General features: G+C 45.1%; 1 protein-coding gene across 4 annotated transcripts in view; it reads right to left on the bottom strand.

Moving 5' to 3' along the window:
- LOC129696233 (microtubule cross-linking factor 1) overlaps positions 1–24,295 on the bottom strand; it is a 156,044-nt gene that overhangs the window by 80,205 nt on the left and 51,544 nt on the right. For all 4 annotated transcript variants that reach the window (XM_055633930.1, XM_055633931.1, XM_055633929.1 and 1 more), the window contains exons 4-5: positions 9,802–9,861; positions 1,419–2,699 (exon numbers count right to left, since the gene is read on the bottom strand). In XM_055633930.1, coding sequence (XP_055489905.1) covers positions 1,419–2,699; positions 9,802–9,861 — 1,341 coding nt within the window. The remainder of the gene's footprint in view (positions 1–1,418; positions 2,700–9,801; positions 9,862–24,295) is intronic.

The following is a 24,295-nucleotide window of genomic DNA, read 5'->3' as shown; positions in this document are numbered from 1 at the left end:
GGGTGGAGATCCAGAGAGATTGAATGACACGTGGTCTAAAAAGGGCGGTGAAGACCTATTCACTTGCAACTTATCGATCTCAAGGAAGGGAGTATTGTGAGCAGTTTTGGACTCCATATCTGAGGAAGGGGCCTGTTTCTGTGCGGTATCACTTACAAACATGTCATTTGTTCACTCAATCGCATGACCTTCTCTGCAATTTAATAAATTGATTCCTAGTTATTCTCAGTTCGGATGAAATATCACTAAACTATACTTCCTTCTCCCTCCACAAATGCTACTGAACCAGCCGAGTATTTTATGTTTATATTTCCGATTTCTGCAATTCCTCTTTTGCTCTTTCCCATGCCACAGTGCCACATTGCCCCAGAGAGATGTCGGACTGAATGGAATCTGAAGAAGGGTCTCGACCCGAAACGTCACCTATTCTTTCGCTCCATAGATGCTGCCTCACCCGCTGAATTTCTCCAGCATTTTGGTCTACCTTCAGACTGAATGGAGCTCTTCACTGAGACCAGCATTAGGTTGGAATCTTACACCCATCATTCATAACTTTTGCCGTACTAAAATGAAAAGGAAAATCGCGAGGGACCAACGCAGCAACCGAATTTGTATCTATTTTTGTACATGAAGTGAGTTTTTAAAACATATAGTAAAACTAAAAAAATTTAAATTAGGTTATTACTTTTTTCAAAACAATTTAGAACTTGATTGGAGTCTTGTTTGTCTTTGCAAATCATATGTTAACATCACAGTTTAGGAGAATCAAATGTCTCGCCCTACAAAAGAAGAATTATGAACTGGTTATATTTTCTCATTCGGTTGGCTCCAAAATTCACCAAGTTTATCGCTGTCTTTCTGCCTCACTGCCATTTTCCTGCACTGTCCTATCGAGAAGTCTATCAACCTCACTTTTTAATGCAGTCAATGACTGAGCCTCCACAGACCTCTGGGAAAAGAACTCCACAGGTCCACCATCCAATGAAGATTTCTCATCACTTCAGTCCTAAATGGTCCACTGCTTATCCTGGGCCTGTGACCCTTGATCTAGACTCTTCAGCTAAAGGGAACATCCTCCCTGCATCACCCTCCAATCCCATAAAGAATTTTGCAAATTTCAATTAGATCTCTTCATTAAACTCCAGAGAATATTGCCCAACAAAACTGGCAACCTTCACATGGGCAAACCAGGCTAGTGTTTAGAAACCTCTCTGATAGCTTTTCCCAATTTGTTTGAAGCATCACATCATAATTCATGAGCTGACTTCAGAATGCCTTTAGTTGATGTTTTAGTGCAGCTTGGCTTTAAGCTTAGTAAAGAAGCAAAACAAAAAAAAAAGAGGTTATTTTAGTTCAAAGGCAATAGCAGAAGCAGCAGCAGCAGAAGCGTGTGCCTGGAAGCAAGAAGGTTGGCGAACCTGGAAGTCGGTGACCAGCTCCTTCCCCAACGTGCCAACTGGAGAGTCCCGAGACATGGAGGTGACCGTGGAGAGGAAGCTTGTAGACTCGGTCAGGTTGGGCATGGGCGACAGTTCATCCATTTGATCCCGCAGCCCTTCGCCGAGGTGGTCGACGCTGTCCATGAAGGCGTGTAGCTCAGAGCGGAACGCCTTCATCCTGGTGCTGATGGTGTCTAGAAGCTCGGGTTCTCCATCTTCGCCGGCCCGGTCGGGCCCAGCGCTGGTCACCATCAGCCTGGCGTCGTAGATGAGGCTGTCGGTGTCGGTGATGAGTCGCTGCACCGTGCGGCCCAGGCGCTCAGCCTCCCGCTTGATGCCCGCCAGCGACTCAGTGTCTTCCCGCTTCCTCAGCAGCTCCAGGCTGCAGTCCGGCGTCTTCTCGCACACTTCTTCCGAGTCGCTCTCGCCGCCCACCGGGCCTTCGCGCTTGGGCTGAGGGACGGGCGGGTGGCCATCTTCGCCGTCGCTCTCCTTCTTGCCCGGGTCGCTGTCGGCGTCACTGTCGCGGGGGCTGGCGGCGCGGAGGCCCAGGTGCGAGGCCAGGTCGCAGCGCTGCACGTTGGAGATGAGCACACGGTTCTCGTACTGCAGCTTCATCACTTTGCCGCTCAGCTCGTTGATCTGTAGCCGTGACGCTTTCAGCTCCTCCTGCAGCAACCCTCCTGCCCCGCCGCCACCGCCTCCTCCCTCCGCACAACCCATCTCCGGGTGGCCGGGCCCACCCTTCAGCACGTTCAGCTCGTCGATCAGCTCCCGATTGTGGTCTTCGATCTCGCCGATGGAGCGTCGAAGCAGCTCGGCCTCCTCCTCCACAAACTGTAGGTGTCGGCGCAGCTCGCAGGATGACTCCGCCGAGTCAGCGAAAGGTGAGCCGGGCAGGCACTGCTGGTGTTGTTCGTGGCTCAGGCCGTCCCTGTCTTGCTGGCATCTCAGGTCGTCCATCTCGGCCTTCAGGCCTCTGTTCTCCACCTCCAGCTCCACGATCTTCCTGCCCAGAATGTTGGCCTCCTCCTCCACCAGCTTCAGTCGCAGCTTCAGCTCGGCCTCCCTGGTGCTGGGCGGTCCCCCCGCCTCGCAGGTCGGCAGCGGGCTGTCCACGTCGCCATAGATGGACCTGTACTTCTGCAGCTCGTGATCCAGCTCGTCTTTCTCCCTCCCCAACTTGGCCATTTTCTTGCGCATCAAGGAGCCTTCCTCCTTCGCAAACTGGAGCTGGCACTTGAGGTCAGCGCTGTCTTCCTGCATTTAGAGAAATCAACAGGTTATTAGCAGTCACCGTGCACGCCATCCCAAAATTATTCAAAAGATTGGAGAGGAAAACCGAATGCACAGTTTCTCGAGTAGAACAAGAAAAGTGCTAGAAAAATGAGCGAGTAAGGCAGCTTCTGCAAAGTGAAATGAACATGCCATTGTCCATCAGTCTCGTCCCAACCAAAAACATCCTCTATCTATTTCCATCCCCAGATGCTGCCTGACCCGCACAGTTCCTCCAGCACTTTGTTTTCTTTACCCTAGATTCCAGCATCTACAGTCTCTTGTGCCTTTATTTTACTGCAGAGTTTCATCTCTTTTTTTGAACAAAAATCTGACCAGTGTTTCCTGAAAGCGTACTGGGACGGTCATTTGTGGACTCTTATACAGGTCTAAAGGTTGGTTATAAATCAATACAATCTTAACCAAAGTTAGAAATAAATTATATCATACGTGGACCAAGAAGGGCAATGCAAAGAATAGCCCAGTGGTGCGGCAGTAGAGTTACAATACCAGAGACCTGGGTTCGATTTTGACTACTGGTGATGTCAGTACAGAGGTTGTATGTTCTCCCTGTGTCCACAGGATATTCTCAGGGTGCTCCGGTTTCCTCCCACATTTCACAGACGTTTGTAGGTTAATTGGTTACTGTAAATTGTCCCTAGTGTGTAGGATAGAACTAGTGTATGGGTGATCACTGGTCAGCACGGATTCACTTGGCCGAAGGGCTCTTTTAATTTGCATTTCAAATACCCAAAGCACTTAAAGGTGCTTTCTAAATGAAACCCTGGGAGAGACATAATTCAGTTACTGAAAGCATTTTATGTATTCATTAGGATTTTAAATATCTGACTTAGATACTTGATTTGATCAATAAATATTAGAACAACAGAACATGCCAATACGCTTTACAGCCAATTCAATCCACAACATATCATTGTAAATCCAGAATAAATCCATTCCCATTTGAACCACTGTTCCTTGTTCATGCTTTACATTAAAGGAATTGACAGGAACAATTTAAGCTTTTTTAGGGCATTTTCTATTTAAATTAACTTTGTGATAATTAAAAAGCAAAATGCCTCAGTCAATGATCCCCTCCCACGAGCCAGCGGATATAAATAAGGTGACCAATTGCTCTAAAACGGTGCATTTATGCAATACTTTTAACACGGGTTTCCAGAAACACTATTCGACCAAAACAAAACTTTAGGCTATATTTGTGGCTGATAAATAATGCTATCAGTGGGGGCTTAACTTGAGCTAATTAATTGAAAAGTAAACCAGTGCAAGGCAGCCATTTTGGATTGAAAAAATTGCAATGCGCTAATTGAATTATTCAAAATTTAGTAAGAAAAATATTAGAGACCAGCCTTAAAAAAGTTGTTGGTTAGCTGTCCTGGAAATGTTGTCCTTACCACACCATTGTTTCCCAGCTCCATAGGCTGTAGTGTATGTACACAAATGAGGTACAATAAGAGTATGTTTGTGTTGCATTTGTCGGGCTCAATGGATAGCAAGCAGGTATATCAATCCTGTTATTTTTTTCTCGCTACCTAGCCTGTGGGTTGAAAGCAAAAAGGTGTTTTCTTTTGACATGCTGGAAACAGATGCCACCATAGTAGGAGAAAGCAGAAATTGCACAAACATTATTTCACACCTCAGGTAGGGCAGGCGTAAGCAAAGTCTTGGAGCAAGTTTTAATGAGGCTGGTCCTTCTTTTACTCTGTGTGTAGAAGATCTGAAGATCTGATGTAGCGTCTCCAGCAGACAACTCAATAGTCTATTTAATTGTCATTTGGACCCCTGGAGGTCCAAATGAAATGCCGTTTCTGCAGCCATACATTACACACAAATAGACCCCAGACACAACATAATTACATTTTACATAAACATCCATCACATAGCTGTGATGGAAGGCCAAAAAAACTTATCTCTCCACTGCACTCTCCCCCCCCCCCCCCCGATGTCAGAGTCAAAGTCAAAGCCCCCGGCTGGCGATGGCGATTGTCCCGCGGCCATTAAAGCCACGCCGGGTGGTGCGAGGTCGCACACCGGGTCTTGGTGTTAAAGCCCCCGGTGTGCGCTCGCAGAGTCCCGCGGCCATTCCAAGCCGCGCGGGGCAGTGGTGTTAGGCCCCGCTCCAGGAGCTCTTCAACCCCGCAACTCGGGCGGGAGAAGTCGCCGTTGCAGGAGCCCCGAAAAGCGGTCTCCCTCCAGGGATCCGCGGGCTCCCGGTGCCGCCGTCCGCAGACCCGCAGTAGCAGCCTCGCATCAGCAGCAGCAGCGGCATCGGCAGCAGCAGCAGCAGCAGCAGCAGCAGCAGCAGCGGCAGCGCTCCTCCACCGCTCCACCCGCTCCGGTCTCGGCCAGCTCCGCGACGGTGAGGTGAGTCGGCACCAGAGTCCCCGGCTTCTTCCTGTTGGAGGCCGCTCCTCGTTGCGGCCCCAACGACAACTGAGACCCGACGAGAAAAGGTCGGGTCTCCAGTGCAGGGAGAGATTCAAAAGTTTCCCCCCCCCTCCCACCCTACCCCCATCCCCCCAACACACACCCCCCAACATAAAATAACAAAAACTACATATAAACATAGACAAAAAATAACAAAAACGCGGACAGGCTGCAGAGGCCGCTGCTGACCAGAGTCGCGCCGCCTACCTTAGCATGGACTGAGGTTAACGGTGACTGTGACGTAACAACGTTCGATTTCCACCAGACAAGGAAAGTGAACGATGGAGGGGAAATTAATGGGAAAAATTGCTGTCGGCAAGCGCAAATGACTGCCCTTTATGTGGTGCCTTTCACATTTTGTTCAGGAGACTGTAAAGAAGTTTAGAGGCAGTGGAGTACTAAAGAAGTACATTAATTGTGGACGTACTGCAGGAAATGAGCACACAGCAAAACTATACCCGATACATTACCAAAGCCCAATGTAGATATATCAACTATTCTCTTCATTTGCATCTCTATGTTTCTTGCAATGAAGGCCAACATGTCATTTGCCTTCCCAATCCTTACATTGACAGTGGCAAGTTGCAGACAGGCTATTTACACTTTATACTGTAAATATTTATATTTGTTTGTATAGATAGCATATATATAGATAGTGTATATATATATAGATAGTATATATATAGATAGTATATATATATATATATATATATATATATATACACACACACGTATATATAGAGTGAGTTCTATGACTTCTGAACATTCCAAAAACTTTTATAACTAATGAAATACTTTCAAACTGGTCATTTTTGCAATATTGTGCAGAAGCTTAAAGTCAAACTATAAAAGTTCAAATTATAGCACAGCTATTGACCCAGGCAGACTTTGTTTTTATCATAAAACAGGAACAGGCCCTACGACCCACAATATCTGTACGAAACACGATGCCAAGTTAATCTCCTCTGCCTGGACATATATCCCTCCATTCCTTGCCTTTCCATGAGTCATGAGAGAGTCAAAAATGTTTTATTGTCATATGTTCCGAAACAGAACACTGAAATTCTCACAATCAGCAATATCCACATGCTCAGCCAAAAGCATCTTAAACACCGATATTATATCTTCTTCCACCACCATTCACAAAGTTAATTTGTACCAACCCCCCTTCCACAGATTCCATCTGCACTTCCAGCATCTGCAGTTCTTTCTTAAACATTCCATCTGCACTTATCTGTCTTATTTAATCAGCAAGACCACCATCATAATCAAGGACCAGTCTCACCCTGGTCACTCCCTTTCTCCCCTATCCCATCAGGTAAAGGGTACAGAAGTTTGAGAATGCATACCTCCAGATTATAAACACTAAACAATATGTGCAGGAGGAAGCCATTCAGCCCTTAGAGCCAGCACCGCCATTCACTGAGATCATGGCTCATTCACATCCACATTCAGTAACCCTTCCTGCCTTCTCCCCATATCCCCTTGCTATCTTTATATCCAGAGAATTGGCCCCCACTGCCTTCTGAGGCAGAGAATTCCACAGATTCACAACTCTCTGGGTAAAGAAGTTTTCCCTCATCTCCACTCTAAATAGCCTACCCCTTATTCTTAAAATGTAGCCCCCGGTTCTGGACTTCCCCCAACATCGGGAACATGTTTACTGCCCCTAGAGTGTCCAATCCCTTAATAATCTTATATGTTTCAATAAGATCCCCTCTCATCGTTCTAAACTCCAGAGTATGCAAGCCCAGCCTCTCCATCCTAACCTACGCTGCACTCCCTCAATAGCAAGAATGTCCTTCCTCAAATTTGAAGATCAAAACTGCACACAATACTCCAGGTGTGGTCTCACTAGGGCCCCTTGCAGAAGGACATCTTTGCTCCTAACTCAACTACTCTTGTTGGAAAGGCCAACATGCCATTAGCTTTCTTCAATTCATTGCCTGCTGTACCTGCATGCTTCTTTAATTGACTGATGAACAAGGACCCCCAGATCCCATTGTACTTCCCCTTTTCTCAACTTGACACCATTCAGATAATAATCTGCCTTCCTGTTTTTGCCACCAAAGTGGATAACCTCACAATTATACACATTAAACTTCATCTGCCATGCATCCGCCCACTCATCCAACCTGTCCAAGTCACCCTGCATCCTCATAGCATCCTCCTCACAGTTCACACAGCCACCCAGCTTTGTGTCATCTGCAAATTTGCTAATGTTACTTTGAATCCCTTCATCATAATCATTGATGTATATTGTAAATAACTGTGGTCCCAGCACCGAGCCTTGCTAGTCACTGCTAGTCACTGCTAGTCACCCCACTAGTCACTGCCTGCCATTCTGAAAGGGACCCGTTAATCCCTACTCTTTGTTTTCTGTCTGCCAACCAATTTTCTATTCATGTCAGCACCCTAACCCCAATATCATGTGCTCTAATTTTGCCCACTAGTCTCCTATGTGGGACCTTATCAAAAGCTTTCCGAAAGTCGAGATTCACTACATCCACTGGCTCGCCCTTGTCCATTTTCCTAGTTACATCTTCAAAATATTCCAGAAGATTAGTCAAGCATGAATTCCCCTTTCTTCCCAGAATGTAATCATGCAAATGAACAGTCCTCTCGTCAGCTGGAGTGCAGTCCTGACCTTCCATCTCCCTCTCTGGGGACCTTTGAACAGTCTTTAGTCAGATTATATCTTGAACTAAATGTTGTACCCTTTATCTTTCATCTGGGCATTGTGGCAGCTTGATTGTAATCATGCATAGTCTTTTCTTTGACCGGATGACACGCAAACAAAAGCTTTCCACTGTACCTTGGTACACGTGACAATAATAAACTAAACTAAATTACAAACATCCTTTACTTTTACAATGCATCCAGAATTGCAAACCCATTATCTAATTACTCAATTTCTGATTGAAATTGGTCATTGCAGAAGTTCAATGGGGGTTCAAATCGGGTTGTTGACATTGTACTTGGCTTCAGACTGGAAGGGCACTTTAAAAAGATATCAATGGCTCAGCTGATTTTAAAGTTGGCAGATTTGCTGAGCCAGGGTGCTTATGACTGACGGGCAGGATCACTGGAGGAACTTGTAGCTTGACATTAAAGAGGCAGCTATGAGAGAGTTCTCTTAAGGACGGTCAGGCAGCTGTAAGCAAGGCAGCTGACACTGTGGATTCAAATAAGCAGGTGGACATGGCAGGGCTTGCCAGCGACATACAGTAATTTGGACACGTAATTGTCCTGTAATTTAAGTTTAGAAAGCTTTTCAACTTAGAAGTGTGGGAGGAAACTGGAGAAACTGCACATGGTCACAAGGAGAACATACAAAATCAGGATCTAACCCAGGTCTCTGGCGCTGTAAGGCAGCAACTCTACCGCTGCGCACCTGTGCCTCCTCATGCTTTACATGCCATGACAGGAACAAGCATTGTAGATGGGTACAACAAGGTGAGAGGGGAACACACTGCTCCCTGTTCCAGCCCTTGAACCTTAAACAAAACAATGATGTGGCCGGTGGGTGGAAAATGTGACATCCAGCCATCAACCACACTCTACAGACAGTACCCATAGTCAGGATCGAACCCGGATCTCTGGCATTGTAAGGCAGCAACTCTACCACTGTGCCGCCCCTTTTCTTCTGGCTCACAATGTGGTACAAGGTGTCTTGCAAATGCAGCAATTTGGAAATGCTGCAAAATGTTCTGTCAAATTAAGGACGGTTTCAGCGCCAGTCGCAGGTTCGATCCCGACTACATGTGCTGTCTTTACGGAGTTTGTACGTTCGCCCCGAGACAGCATGGGTATTCTCCAAGATCTTCGGTCTCCTCCCACACTCCAAAGACGTACAGGTTTGCAGGTTAATTGGCTTGGTATAAATGTAATTGTCCCTAGGGTGTGTAGGATAGTGTTAATATGCGGGGATCGCTGGTCGGTGTGAACTTGGTGGGCCGAAGAATCTGATTCCGCACTGTATCTCTAAACTAAACTAAGTTTATCATACCATTGAACAGTGGGATCCTCTACCCAGCATTCGCTGCTGATGATTTGTGCAACTGTTTAATTTAGAGCTACAGTGTGGAAACAAGCACTTTGGCCCACTGAGTCCTTGCGAACCATTGATCTCCCACATACTAATTCCATGTTATCCCACTTCCACATTCTACACGCTAGGAGCAATTTACAAAAGCCAATTAACCTATACATTTTAGGTTAAAAACTGAAATTGTTAACCTTTTAGTTACAGTTTAAAACTAAACTACAAACCTGTATGTCTTTTGTTATGTGGGAGGAAACTGGAGCACTCAGAGAAAACCCATGAGGTCACAGGTAGAACATGCAAACTCCGCACGGACAGCAACCGTGGTCTGGATTGAATCTGGGTTTCTGGCGCTATGAGGCAGCAGCTCTACCGCTGTGCTATTGTGCCATCTCTGTATTCACCAATTATACAAAAATATATACAAGGACGTCAAGAGGAAATAAAAGGTTTTAAACTTTCTCTTAAATATCTGCTAATGGCAGTGGATCTTCAAAGAAACAATGAATAACCGAATGGGAACATCGAGAAGCAGTAATAAAATCAAACATTTCCGAAAATAAAGTGAGCTTAGCAATGTAGAGTGCATGTTACCTGGGTGGCACTCTTCTTATCTTTGTACAGCTCTCGGCTCCCCCTTCTCTTCAAAGAACTCTGTAGGATACAAAAGGCAAAGTGGTTTCATGAAAAAAAAGATACGAGCCAACAGCTTGGCAAAACAAAATGACAAAATCACCACCCACTTAGAAAGGTTTACACTAAACAGCTTACCTCCTCCATTGAACTAGAAGTTAAGTGTCACATACATATGTCAAGTGTGTGGTGACACAAAAGCCTAGGTCTTGCTGGACTCTAGAATGAAAGGCAGCCTAAGATGGCCTAAATTGCTGGAGTAATTCAGTAGGTAAAGCAGCATTTCCTCTGGACTGAAAGAATGGAGAGGAGATAGCCAGTATAAAGAGATGAGGGGGTGGGACGGAGGCGAGAGTTGGCTTGCGATAGGTAGATCCTGTTGTCCTGTTGTGGGTTGGTAGATGGAGTCAGGTGGGGAGAAAGAAGTGGAGATGAAGAGAATGGAATGTGAGCTGTGGAGCGCTGCAGATAATGGAATACGGTGGGAAAAGAAGGTAGAGTTATGGCACCAAATAAGGGAGATGTGGTGTACAGATGGAAACAGTTTAGTTTATTATTATTGTCGCAGTGAAAAGCTTTTGTTTGCGAGCCATCCAGTAAAAAAAAGACTATATGTGAATACAATCAAGCCGCCCATAGTGCAAAGACAAAGGATGAGGGGTACAACATTTAGTATAAGGATATAGAAACATAGAAACATAGAAAATAATTGCAGGAGTAGGCCATTCGGCCCTTCGAGCCTGCACCGCCATTCAATATGATCATGGCTGATCATCCAATTCAGTATCCCGTACCTGCCTTCTCTCCATACCCCCTGATCCCTTTAGCCACAAGGGCCACATCTAACTGTCTCTTAAATATAGTCCAATTTAAAGAAAGTTCAAATGCCTCCCATGATGTAGATGGGCATCCCCCCTCAATCTTCTAAATTAGAAACGAGTTGTTGCCAGAAAGCGGAAAGAACGTAGATGAAGTGTGGTGTAGAGGGGAGGCAATGGCAAGAGTGTGTGTTGGTGATGTGCGGATAAATTGATCTAGGGAGAGGTAGGAGCTCCATGATGGGAGGGAAAGAGGGGACCTGAATGGGATGGATCTGGATAATGAAGGTACTGAAGGAGGAGCAGGCTACCTGGAGTAAGATAATTCAGTATCAGGTTATTGGGATATAGACTACTGAAGTGAAATATGAGTTGCTGTTCTCTAGTTCGAGTTTGGCCTCACATTGGAGGAGGCCGAGAACAGACAGGTCAGTGGAACAACGGAGAGGGAAATTGAAATGGCAAGCAAAATATACCATTAATTACAGCTCTTTTGTTTTTGACAGTTAGGTCATCAACTCTCTACGCTAAATATTTATTCATTTTTGGCCCAGAGCCATTAAGTAATCTGTTTAGTGTTATTGTGCAAAATAAACATGTTTATTAAGACTGAAGCACAGGGAAATTTGGCCCCCTCTCCCTACCATCCTACTAGCCAACGTACAGTCACTAGAAAACAAAGTGGAGGACTTAAGGTCAAGGCTGCTTTACCAAAGGGAGCTGAGGGAATGCTCTCTGTTCTGTTTCACATAGATATGGCTCACCCCCAGCTCCCCAGACTCAGCAGTCCAGTCTGAAGGTTTCTCCATCCACCGGATGGACCGTACGCAGGCATCTGGGAAAGGGAGAGGAGGGGGCGTCTGCCTCATGGTCAACTCTTCGTGGTGCTCAGACGTGGCAGTTCAGTCTAACTCCTGCTCTCCGCACCTGGAACACCTGGCGGATGAGTGCCGCCCCTTCTACCTACTGAGGGAATTCACCTCCATCAACCTGACCACGGTCTACATCCCACCCCATTTTCTCAGCATATGACAGTCCCGCCATCCCGGGAATTAACCTTGTAAACCTACGTTGCACTCCCTCAATAGCAAAAATGTTCTTCCTCAAATTTGGGGACCAAAACTGCACACAATACTCCAGGTGTGGTCTCACTAGGGCTCTGTACAACTGCAGAATGACCTCTGCTTCTGCCCCCTGGCAAAGACCACTGGTTGACCTCTAAGAGATAAGTCAAAGCACTCTGTGTTGACATCAGTGTACCCTTGTGTTGCTAGGCAGTGTGGTTTACACTTAGTACCTCCCAGACAGTCTGGTGGAGATCATAAACTTGACATGTGACCAGAGCCTTAGATTCCTGTTACTCTTTCACCGTTTGTCATACACCACTAAGAGCACTGTGCCCAGAGGTATTTAAATTGTAAATTAAAATATCCTCGCATTAAAAACACATTCTGAATATCACAACTTCACTTCTACATTTGTGTTTCCTTTCTATTTCTTATTAATACTCCATCATACTTTTAATTTTTTTTAGATGCTACACATTAGTAGGCCTTCCACAGTGAACTTGGTCAGTTTAAAGTGAGAGTGGGAAACAGAACATGTAGCGCTCAATGTAGACCTTTGTATAAAATCAGATAATCCAAGCAAACGATTATGACCTTGCATCTAAATATTCTTATGATCCCACACACACATATGAAACAAATTTCATCTTCAAGCCAGGTTTACGAGCAGGTCATGCACCATTTTAGCCTCACAGGTGAAACCGATAATCCCACCAGTGAGCTGTCAAAGCCACAGTGCTGATTATGACTGATTCTGAGCTATGTGTATGCATGATTGCTTATGAGTGGGGAGAGGATGCACCGCAAATCATCTTGTGCTTTTGCTGCACTCTCAGATTCAATCTTGTCTTGTGCAGGCATGTAGGCGGAGAGGGTAATCTCCAGCCTCATTGAGTAGCCTTGTGCTTCGTCTCCCCTTGTACCAGTGCAGACCTTGATCTGTAATAATGCCTGCAGTCAGTTCCAACCTCCAAATGTGTTACCGTCTGCTGATGACAAATCAGAAACATTTGTCACAAAAAATAGGATTGTGTTGTTAAGATAACTGAACGCCGAGAGAATTCCATTGATGTTTTCTTCCAAAGATTTCTGTCCCACATTCATTTTTTGAATTACTGTTAGAGCTTACTATATTTCTAGCAGGTAGAACTATTAATGTTGCGTGAAGAACTGCAGGTTTTAAATCAAGGAAAGATACAAAGTGCTGGAGTAAATCAGTGGATCAGGCAGCATCTTTGGAGAACATGGAAAGGCAACGTATCAGGTCGGGACCTAAAGAAGAAGGGCCCAGACGTGAAATTTCACCTATCCATGTTCCGTGGACCCACTGTTGCTCCAGCACTTTGCATTTTTTTTGTAAACTAGCATCTGCAATTCCTTAAATCAGCTTTTAAATCATATCAGTTACGTCATCTGTGAACATTCTCATTAATGCACAGATCACAGATATATTAGTATACAGTTTATTTCTGAGATGTCCTGTTCATGTTTTTCAGATTCTTATCAAAGGCTCTGACATATTCAAGTGATTGACAAAGGATTAGAAAGGATTTCACGAATAAATGTAGGATTCTGAGTTAGAGAGAGAGCCATGGCCCATGCAACTTATGTCGTGCTGAGGAGTCCAAAGTTAATTTGGCATCTTAAAAATAAATTTTATAGAGACTTGCCAAAGACTTTTAACAAAACACATGCAGTGTAATAAGGGTTCCTTTATAGTGTATATACATGGTAAGGAGAGGCACACAAAAGATACATGTGTTTTATAAACAGCATTATCTCAAGTCATGAGATATTTTATTGGCTTTCAATTGTGGAGAAAAATATATTACAGTGAGGGGTGATTTACGAAGAGAATACTTTATGCAGAGAGATATGTTAAACTGATGTGCAAGATGACCGCTTATAGAAATATATATTTTTTAAATGCATTTTAATCATGGTTATGAAGTAGCCAAGAGTGATGAGATAAGGAGATTTGAAATTTCAGACACAGTTGTTTAACCTTCAGTGGAAAATAATGAAACTTAAGAATGCAATGCTGGGGCCACATACAGTTCATATCTCACATTCCCTACATTGCCAAAGCTCTGCTCTATACAATGGTTAATGCTATTGCATGTGTTACAACACTTTCAAGTTGCCACTAAGCATGTGATGCTCAGCTGGGGTACACTGCAAAGCAGTCCATCCTGAGGCAAGTAATATCCATTATCCAGCCCCGGCAATGATAACTCCATCTCTTCCTGACGGCTTAGACATAAAAAAAAGAGTTAGTGTTGGTAATCAAAGAACTCACGTTACTCTCAAGTTTCCAGCCAGCTGCATGGAGACTAGCAGCTAAAAATACTGGCATCCATCAAACAGGAAGTTTGCAGTACACAAACTGTGTGTAAAGACCCTGGGAGATATGGGGTCCTCTCCTAAAGACCACCCTCCCTTCAATCCCAAATGCCTCAACTAAAATAAGCCATCAATCCTTCTCACCTTAATGACACTAGCCCTGGTACTGAATGGCACTGCCTCGCTGCATAGTTACCTATAAATTTTCTATGATCTCACTCCATATAAATGTGCAATCTGTAATATGCTCTCTATCAAATAATGGCCATGATTTTTAGTTTATTTTGAGGCACAGCATGGAAACAGGTCCTCTGACCCATTGAGACCATGTCAACGAACGATCACCCGTACACACTAATTTTATCCGACACATAAGGGACAATTTACAGGAGCCAGTGCAACATCCTCGTAAGTCCTTCCAGGTGAAGCAGCAATTCAATTGCACTTCTAGTCTAGTCTACAACATTCAGTCTGGTCTGCACTAGAGAAACAAAACGCAGTTGGGTGATGGCATTGGAAAGCCCCTTCGCTCAGTCTGCAGGAGTGATGACGACTTTTATTTGCAGCCTCGCGTTTTCATGGATATGCGGCAAGCGTGGGGAGAATTAGGCAATGCTGTTGTCCCCCTCTGTGGCAATCAAGGGCACACCGACTGCATTACCTCGCCACAAAACGTTTCCATCCTGCTGTGCCTCACAATCTGCTCCTCAGCACTGTATTAGAGGGGTCACTCAGGCATTACATCATGAAGAATTAATTTTATAGACAGATACAGAAAGGAAACAGGTAGCGTATGCCACTGTGTCTACACGAATTACACCAATCCGACAATAATCACATCAGCCACTTCATTTTTAGCTGAAGAGAAGCTGGCTAATTGACCTTGGAGTTCAGTTGGATCATGGGGAGAAAGTGAGCAGTGGCCAATTTAAACTTTATTTTAGACTAGAGATACAGTGCTAGAGAAACAGACCCTTTGGCTCACCGAGTCCACGCCGACCAGTGATCATCCCATACACTAATACTACCCTTCACACTAGGAAGAATTTATAATTTTTTACTGAAGCCAATTTACCTACGATCCTGTATGTTTTTGGAGTATGGAGGAATGTGGAGTACCCGGAGAAAACCCACACAGTCACAAGCAGTATGTACAAACTCTGTACAAATGGCACCCATTGTCAGGATCAAACCCGAGTCTCTGGCGCTCTAAGGCAGCAGCTCTACAGCTAGGCCACTGTCCCGCTCCTAAATTTGTAAATTATTCCAAACAAATGCCAGGATCAAATGGACAAATTCTCTGACTCTTCCTTTAACATGAGAAGGATATAGACAAATGTGAGGGGGAAGAGTGAAGAAGAAGGAAGAGAGGGGGGGGGGAGGTAGGAGGGTGGAGAAAGAATGCAAGAGATGCATTTTTCCATTGACTCTAACTGCTACTATACTACCATGTGTTTCCAGATACATTGTTTATTCAGTTGCAAGGGTAAGCAAAACGAGAATTATTACCTGTTGAGTGGAAAATCTGTGGCTATGCAAAGCAATTTTCTTTTCCCAGGAAACAGAATTTGATGATTATAGAGGCCCCTTATCAAATCACAGACCAATGATGCTGGACCTATGGCACGTCCTCTGTCCCCACCATCTACTCAAAAGCCAGAAGCACAAATCGGTCCATCAATCAGACCAAACTCCAGCTTCCACTCACTGTATGACTAACACATGGGGATGGTATATGTACAATGCCAGAGAGAAGAGAGAAGGAGGAAATGGTTGATGAGGCAAGGGTGGGCTGGGGTTGCAGTTTGCAGGGGTTTGGTTGGGATGTGGAAGTAAACCGGAGCATCTGGAGAAAGACTTGGTGGTTGTGAGGAGATCAACAGGAGAAGTGAAGATTGTACCTGGGTTTCTGGAGTTGTGTGTCAGAAGTTTCATTAACTCTGCCATCTGGAAAACTGTCAGTGCATGGCACACAAATGGTCGGAGCCAAGTAACCTACAGTGTTTGAAGTGTTCAATATATCCAACAATGCAGCAGGGGTTGACATTGCTGGGCATTCTGTGATAAGTTTGTTAAACAATTTAGATTTGTTTTTTCCAATGGAATGCTTGACCAATTCTTTAAGTCACAAAGTGTCCATTTGCAATAAATGGAAAAGGGCCAATATCATGTTAGCAGCAAAGCAGGCTCTGTTGCTCTTGGTCACTCCAGCATTCATGTCTAATACTTATTATGTGCCCTCTGCTCTTTGACCTTATGCTCTCCAGGAAAACATGCATCACATGCAGAGGCATACAGTCAATGGCCACTAGCCATGTTAGTCAAACCCTGATATCATTGGTTTTTAGTGAATAAAGAATAAGTGGGACCTATTGGGTCCCATTCTCACACGGGAGGGCTGGTCCCCGAACGCAATATTCCACCTCTTCACCAATTCCAATATTCCACCACTCACACATAGCCCACAACTGCACAGGCGTGGCTGACGGGTTCCCTTTGTGACGCTCCTGATCCCCCTCCTCCCCTCAGCCCCCCCACTCTGCCCCTTGCCCTTCCCCCCCCCACGCACTCACTCACTCCCCCCCCCCCCACAAAATAACCACCTCCCCCCCCTCCCCATCCACTCTTGGATTTTTTAAATCATTAGGAAAATTTCTACCAGAAGATGTAAAAATGTCTCTGTTATTGTGACGTCAGCAGCTGTGCAGCTGTGGCGTGAGAGGGCACTGTGACATGCAGCAGTTTGATTTTAGTGGGATCATGTGAAGGTTCCAATCTCCCACACCTGTCCCATGGTGAGGTCACATATGTAAATGAGATCCATTGTGATTGGACATCTGTGAGGTGGCACTGATTCATGCAGCAGTTTGATATTAAAACATTTTGATGTTTTGTGAACAATTTTATTCAAAATCTGGTGAAATAATTGACCAAATCTAGAGAGGAGTGGATTTATGAAATCGTAAGTTAAATCCCTACCGAAATTGTAAAAATCTCCATGTTTTTGCGTCTGGTTTTCGAGGAAATACGTTTCACATGCAAAATGATGCACACACTCACACAGACACACACAGAGTTTAATAGATAGTAGACCAAGTGCAGACCCGTTGGTCTGTTCCTCCAACGTGCGGTTGAAGAGGGGGCGGCATGCGGGGTCACACACATTAACCACCCCCCTCCCCACCCCACACACATTAACTACCTCCGCCCCGCACACACGCTAACTACCCCCCTTGTTAATATATTAATTAATTAAAACAATATTATTAATTTTCTCCTTTTACCGCAAAGTGGAATCTACTGACGCATAGCCCCCAACTCGCAGGCGCGTCTAGAGAGGGAGGGAGTGAGGGCAGAGCGAGCAGGGGGGGACAGGGAGAGGGAGAGGAGAGAGAGAGAGAGAGGGGGGGGGGAGAGAGAGAGAGAGAGAGAGGGGGAGAGAGAGGGAGGGAGGGGGAGAGGGAGAGAGGGGGGGGGAGAGGGAGGGGGGGGGGGGGAGAAGGAGGGAGGGAGGGGGGAGAGGGAGGGGGAGAGGGAGGGGGGGAGGGAGGGAGGGGAGGGAGGAGTAGGGAGGAGAGAGGGAAGGGAGAGAGGAGGGAGGGGAGAGAGGGAGGGGGGGGGGGTACAGGGAGGGGAGGAACAGAGAGGGGGGGACAGGGGGGGGGGGGGGGAACGGCCTCGCGGGGCTGGTCCCGACATTGCGCGGGGGCTCCAAAAATCTTTCACTGTCCGCATTGAGGGCGTACGCAGCGTCTCGATGGGCGTACGCAGCGTCTTGACTTCATACGCAGCATCTTGACATCGTACGCAGCGTCTTGACGGCGTACACCTAGCGCGTGGCGTTGCGCGATGACGTCACCGCCCGTAGAAGTGGAAGAAGTGAAATCGCTAGGGAAATGGGAAAAATGTCGGCGTTTTCGGAGGAGAGCCTGGTTAGTGAGTTGGGGGGAAGGATTTTATTAAAATGTGTACAGAAAAATGACGACATTTGATGAGTGGATGAGCGAATGTAAAAGTGAAATCGCTAGCGAAATGGTAAAAATCTCTGCGTTTTTGCATGTGGTTTTGGCGGAGTAACGAGCCAGAGCCCGGGTTCGATTCCATCCTATGACTTTGCCATCAGCCAGGCTTGACCTGGAGCTGTCGGGCTGGGGTGACTGTAGGGATCTGAAAACTTTGTTTCCCAGGGCTGGGGTGAGTGTGAAAGGGGTGGTTTCTGCCCAATCAGCAATGTTTTTATACAGTTAAGTCGCGACTGTGGGACGACTGCTCTGACGGACATACTGGGTGAGTAGAGAGACACACACTGCTATCCTTCTGGTCTACGGACCTTGCTCTCAGGGGAAAAAATAACGTTAATGTTCAATTTACCTAATCTTTTTGTTAGAAGTTTACCAACGTTTTGATGGGAAATAAATTAAGGGAATAAAACAATCTTACTAGACACAAAAAGCTGGAGTAACTCAGCCAAGCCGGCAGCATCTCTGCAGAGAAGGGTCAAAACGTTTTTTCAGTCTGAAGAAGGGACTCGACCAGAAACGTCACCCATTCCTTCTCTCCAGAAATGCTGCATGTCCCGCTGAGTTACTCCAGCATTTTGGGTCTATCTTCGGTGTAAACCAGCATCTGCAGTTCCTCCCGACACAAAACAGCCTATGCCTTTCAATGATTGATGCCAGACCTTGAACAAATGCAGTTCAAATGGACTTTTGAATGCAATTTTGGAAGGATTGTTTCTTGAAACAAACTGCCCTAAAAGTTTGAAGGAAGGAATTGCAGATACTAGTTTAAAGCAAAGATAGACACAAAATGATGGACTAACTCAGCTGGTCAGGCAGCATCTCTGGAAAAAGAAATAGGTGATGTTTCAGGTCGAGATCGTTCTTCAGGCTGGGTCTTTTTATAGTGAAAAAAAAACTGCATGACATCATTTTTACCATGTGATGATTTTTCCACACATCGGTAGTCGTTGTTGGCTCAAGAGTAACTCGGGAAAGCAATTTGGTACATCGCAGAAATGAGAAGTAAACAGCAAACTTAGACATACACGTGGGAACTCGTTAAAACTCGTGAACATAAACTTGGAATCACGTAGACAACCACGAGTTTGATTTTTTCTTTCACTCAGGATCACTCATGGGTAGACTCGCACCGTGAGACAGGGCCATTACAGTTGACAAGAGTCCCAACCCGAAACGTCACCTATCCATGTTCTCCAGACTTACTGCCTGACCCGCTGACCCAGCTCCAGCACTTTGTATCTTTTGTTGTACACTTGCATTTGCAGTTCCTTGTATCTATGTTAATGTCCTATTCAACTATCATCCTGTGCCAGCTGACAAGTTGCTGAAGACCCTGTGCCTGAACCCTCTGTCAGTGGATCATCAAAGACAGGAAGCAGCATGTGAGGCATGGAAAGCAATACTCGGACTGGCAGACCCTCAGCATAAGAGAACAGCAAGGCTGTGTATTCTCCCCTCTCCTTTACTCTCTCTACAGCGACGACTGCACCTCCAGCCACCTCTGTCAAGCTTCTCAAGTTTGCGTACGACACAACCCTGATTGGACTGATCCAGGATGGGGATGAATCTGCCTACAGACAGGAACTGTCATAGCTGGTGTGCTGGTGCCATCGCAACAACCTGGAGCTCATTGCTCTTAAGATGGTGCAATTAAAAGTAGACTTTAGGAGAGCTCAACCTCTCCTTCCCCCAATCACCATCAACAACACCACAGTCACATCCATGCAGTCTTTTAAGTTCCTTGGAACCATCATCTCCAGGGACCTTAAATGGAGGGCCACCATTGACTACATAATCAAAAAGGCACAACAGAGGATGTACTTCCTGCTGCAGCTGAGAAAATACAATCTCCCACAGGCAATGATGGTCCAGTTTTATACTGCCATCATAGAGTCTGTCCTCACCTTCTCCATCATGGTCTGGTTTGGCTCAGCCATCAAGCATGACATCCGGAGGCTGCAGCGAATCGTTCGACCAGCTGAGAAGGTTGTTGGCTGCAACCTTCCCCCCATCGACGAACTGTACACAGCAAGGGTCAGAAAGCGAGAGGGTAAGATCATCTCTGACCCCTCTCACCCTGGCCACAAATTCTTTGAAGCACTTCCCTCTGGAAGGGGACTCTGGACTGTCAAAGCCGCTACAGCCAGACATAAAAACAGTTTTTTACCACGAGCACTAGCTCTACTCAACAGCCAAAGGCTGTAGCCTCCTTTTGCTCTGGTATTTTATTTCATTCTACTCATGTTTAAATGATAATGTTTTATTTTTAATTGTCTACTGTGTATCGTGTTGTTACTTGCGAGTAAAGCACCAAGGCAAATTCCTTGTATGTATACATATTTGGCTCATAAAATTTATTCAATTCAATTCAATTCAATTTTATTTGACCAAGAGAGGCCAGTAATTTAAGAAAATTGTACCTCAGGTCCAGACCCCTTCTGTCTCACCGGCTGCAAGTCCACTGAAACAGGGCAGCAGACAAAATACCAGGCAATATAAGGACATTAGGCAATAGACAAGACAATAGGTGCCGGAGTAGGCCATTCGGCCCTTCGAGCCAGCACCGCATTCACTGTGATCATGCCTAATCATCCACATTCAGTACCCCGTTCCTGCCTTCTCACCATATCCCCTGACTCCGCTATCCTTAAGAGCTCTATATAACTCTCTCTTGAAAGCATCCAGAGAATTTGCCTCCACTGACTTCTGAGGCAGAGAATTCCGCAGATTCACAACTCTCTGGGTCAAAACGTTTTTCCTCGTCTCCATTCTAAATGGCCTACCCCTTATTCTTAAACTGAGGCCCCTGGTTCTGGTCTCCCCCAACATTGGGAACGTGTTTCCTGCCTCTAGCGTGCCCAATCCCTTAATAATCTTATATGTTTCAATAAGATTCCCCCTCATCCTTCTCTTTTCCAGTGTATACAAGCCCAGTCGCTCCATTCTATCAACATATGACAGTCCTGCCATCCCGGAAATTAACATCGTGAACACATAAAGTCAGGAGGGAAGGACACACCTCATATCCTCTCCCGTGTTCGGTAATTACATAAAGCACGGTGTTTTAATGTTTTTGTTGACTAGTTCGAGCATTTTCTAATCTCAGATAAAATGTAATTATACAGGTATTTCAAACGTAGTCATCATAGCATAATAGTAACGAGTATATTTTAATACACTAGAAGTAATGATTCAGTAATTCACTGGTTGAAAATTGGTATTGCTTTTGATAATGATTTTGCTGCTGTCACACGCACTGAGATATAGTGAAAAGCTTTGTTTTTCATACTATACAGGCAATTCATGCCATTCATGAGTGCAAAAGAGAAAATAAATAGTGCAGTACATAATGTTACAGCTACAGAGGAAATGCAGATTTTTAAAAAAGGCCACAGTTCCCATTATTTTTAAATCTCTCATTTGCCTCCCTTCTCTCTGTCCCTTTAATGCTTTGCTTCAACACTCCAATACCAATTCTTGCTCCTTCCACTTCCCCCATCCTCATTGCTCTAATACTGGCAGCTGTGCACCCACTCTGGAATTTGCTCCTTGAGCTTTCACACCTCTTAATCATTTTCCCATCCTTTGTGACGTCCTCCATAACTCTTTCGATCACCTGTCCTGATGTCTCACAGATGGGTTTGTTTTCACAGTGTAAAATTAAGAAACAGGTGCATGGATAGGGCAGGTTTGAAGGGAAATAGACCAAGCGCAGGCAGGTGGGACTAATGTAGCTGGGACATGTTGGCTGGTGTGGGCAAGTTGAGCCGAAGGGCCTGTTTCTGCACTGTACCACTCTGACTCTATGACTCAGGTTCCTATTAAATCTTTCACCCCTCACCCTAAACCTATGTCCTCTGGTTCTTGATTCCCACTCTTGGCAAGAGTCTCTGTGCATCTACCCGATCTATACGTCTCATGATTTTGTACACCTCTATAAAATTACCCCTCATCCTCCTGTGCTCCAAGAATTAGAGTCCTAGCCTGCTCAACCTCTCCCTGTAGCTCAGGGCCTCGAGTCCTGGCAAATCCTTGCAAATCTTTGCTGCACCCTTTCCAGCTTGACAACATCTTTCCTATAATGTCTTTTAAGGAGTTGGTTTGGCTATACATGACTTCTGACCCCGCAATGTGGCTGTTTCGCAAACGCCCTTTGAGGAATGGCCAGCAAGCTAATTACTTATCATGGTACACGGCGCTGAAGAACGCAGCGCACCACCTCCTTCGGAGGGCCAAGAAGTGGATAATTAATGCCAATTTACTGATGCTCCTACATCCCACATCATCTGGTGCCTGCATTCTCCTGGAATGTGCCCTTAATGTTTGCTTTCAAAGTATCGCAATTTGCAATCACAGAATGTGGATGGAGATAAATGGCATAATTCAAAACGTCACCAGTCTGACAGGGTCCATAAATGCTCCATCAATTCAGCACCATCCTTGTAAAAAGCACCACATCAATCATTATTACTGCACAGCCCTGGGACAGCAACAACAGCATGGCCGTCATAACCCGATGAGATTTTAGTATCGTATACATTGAAACAGAGCAGGAAGACCATTATAAATCTACCAAAACTTTCCCGACTTCTCTGGATTACTTGTGGATAAAACCAAATATTCTGAAGGCTTTGCGGTATCATGTGTAATAACAGTGAATGTAGAATATCTACACCTGAAATTGTGTTAATATTTAATGACTCATTCATTTATTAACATTATTGATAAACTGCCTCAACGTCCATATGTTTAACATTGGTATATATCTTTAAGCATACTTAATGAATTTCTTAATTGGAACTTGGGTGGGGGCCGTATCATTCATGGTGGAATTGGCATTAAATGATTCCCATAACCAGAGATTTATCTAAAAATACAAGCATTCTTTAATGTTCCAGTCGTGGAAATGGCCCTGTTTACTAATACTCCCAAAAATTAAACCTAAAATTGTTTAAGAAACATTTGGACAGGTACATGCATAGGAAAGGTTTGGAGGGATATGGGCCAAACGCAAGCTGGTGGAACTAGTGCAGATGGGGCACATTAGTTGGCGTGGGCATGTTGGGCCGAAGGGCCTGTTTCCATGCTGTATTTACCATGATTGCTACTCTTCCAATCCCCAACAATTCACATAGTTCCAAATCTTGAGTGTGTCCATTGCCTGTAAAGTTCTTTGGGAGATCTGCGGGTGTGAAGTATGCCACAGAATCCAAGTTTTTTCCATCTGTTTCTTTAGTAACCACCAGCCAAAAAAAAGCAGGTTCCCAAAGCAAAACAGTAGCTGTTAAAAATGTGAAATACTCAGCAGGTCAGACAGCATCTTAGTTTTTAGTTTAGAGATACAGCATGTAAACAGGCCCTTCGGCCCACCGGGTTAGTGCCGACCTGCGATCCTCGCACATTAACACTATCCTAACACACTAGGGACAATTTACATTTATACCAAGCCAATTAACCTACAAACCTGTAGTGTGGGAGGAAACATCTTTGGAGTGTGGGAGGAAACCGAAGATCTCGGAGAAAACCCACGCGGTCACGGGGAGAACGTACAAACTCCATACAGACAGCACCTACAGTCGGGATTGAACCCAGTCTCTGGTGCTCTAAGACCGAAACTCTACCGCTGCGCAACCATACTGTATGGAGAGAGAAAGAGAGTCAATGTTTCAGTTGATGACCTTTCATCAGCGAGGAGAATCCAGCTGTAGTGCTTGACGAATGTAACAGGGGAAGTTTCAAATCATGCACAATGCAACGCATAACAATACATTCAACAGAGAAAGCAAGGAATGAAAATCAACAAGTTGCAGATGTTGGAAATCGGAAATAAAAAAGAAAATCCTAGAATCTCTCAATTCTGATATAGTAACTTTAACCTGAAACATTAACTCCGATTCTTCTTGCACTAGTAGAGCTTCTGTCTAACTGCTCCAGAATCCCAGGTTTAATCCGGACCTGCGGTGCAGGCTGAGCGGATTTTGTACATTCTCCCTATGAGCACATGGGCTTATGCTCCGGTTTCCTCTCACATCCAAAAGATGTGCGGGTTTGTAGTTTAACTGGCCTCTGTAAATTGTCCCTGGTGTGTAGTGAGTGGATGCAAAAGTGAGATAACATAGAACTGGTGTGAATGGGTGATCGATACTATGCATGGACTCGGTGAGCGGCAAGGTCTGTTTCATGCTGTATCTTTGTTAAAAAAGAT

Source organism: Leucoraja erinacea, chromosome 4 (assembly GCF_028641065.1).
Source record: "Leucoraja erinacea ecotype New England chromosome 4, Leri_hhj_1, whole genome shotgun sequence".
In the NCBI taxonomy this organism is placed as follows: domain Eukaryota; kingdom Metazoa; phylum Chordata; class Chondrichthyes; order Rajiformes; family Rajidae; genus Leucoraja; species Leucoraja erinaceus.
This window is presented reverse-complemented; position numbering and strand designations above follow the sequence as displayed.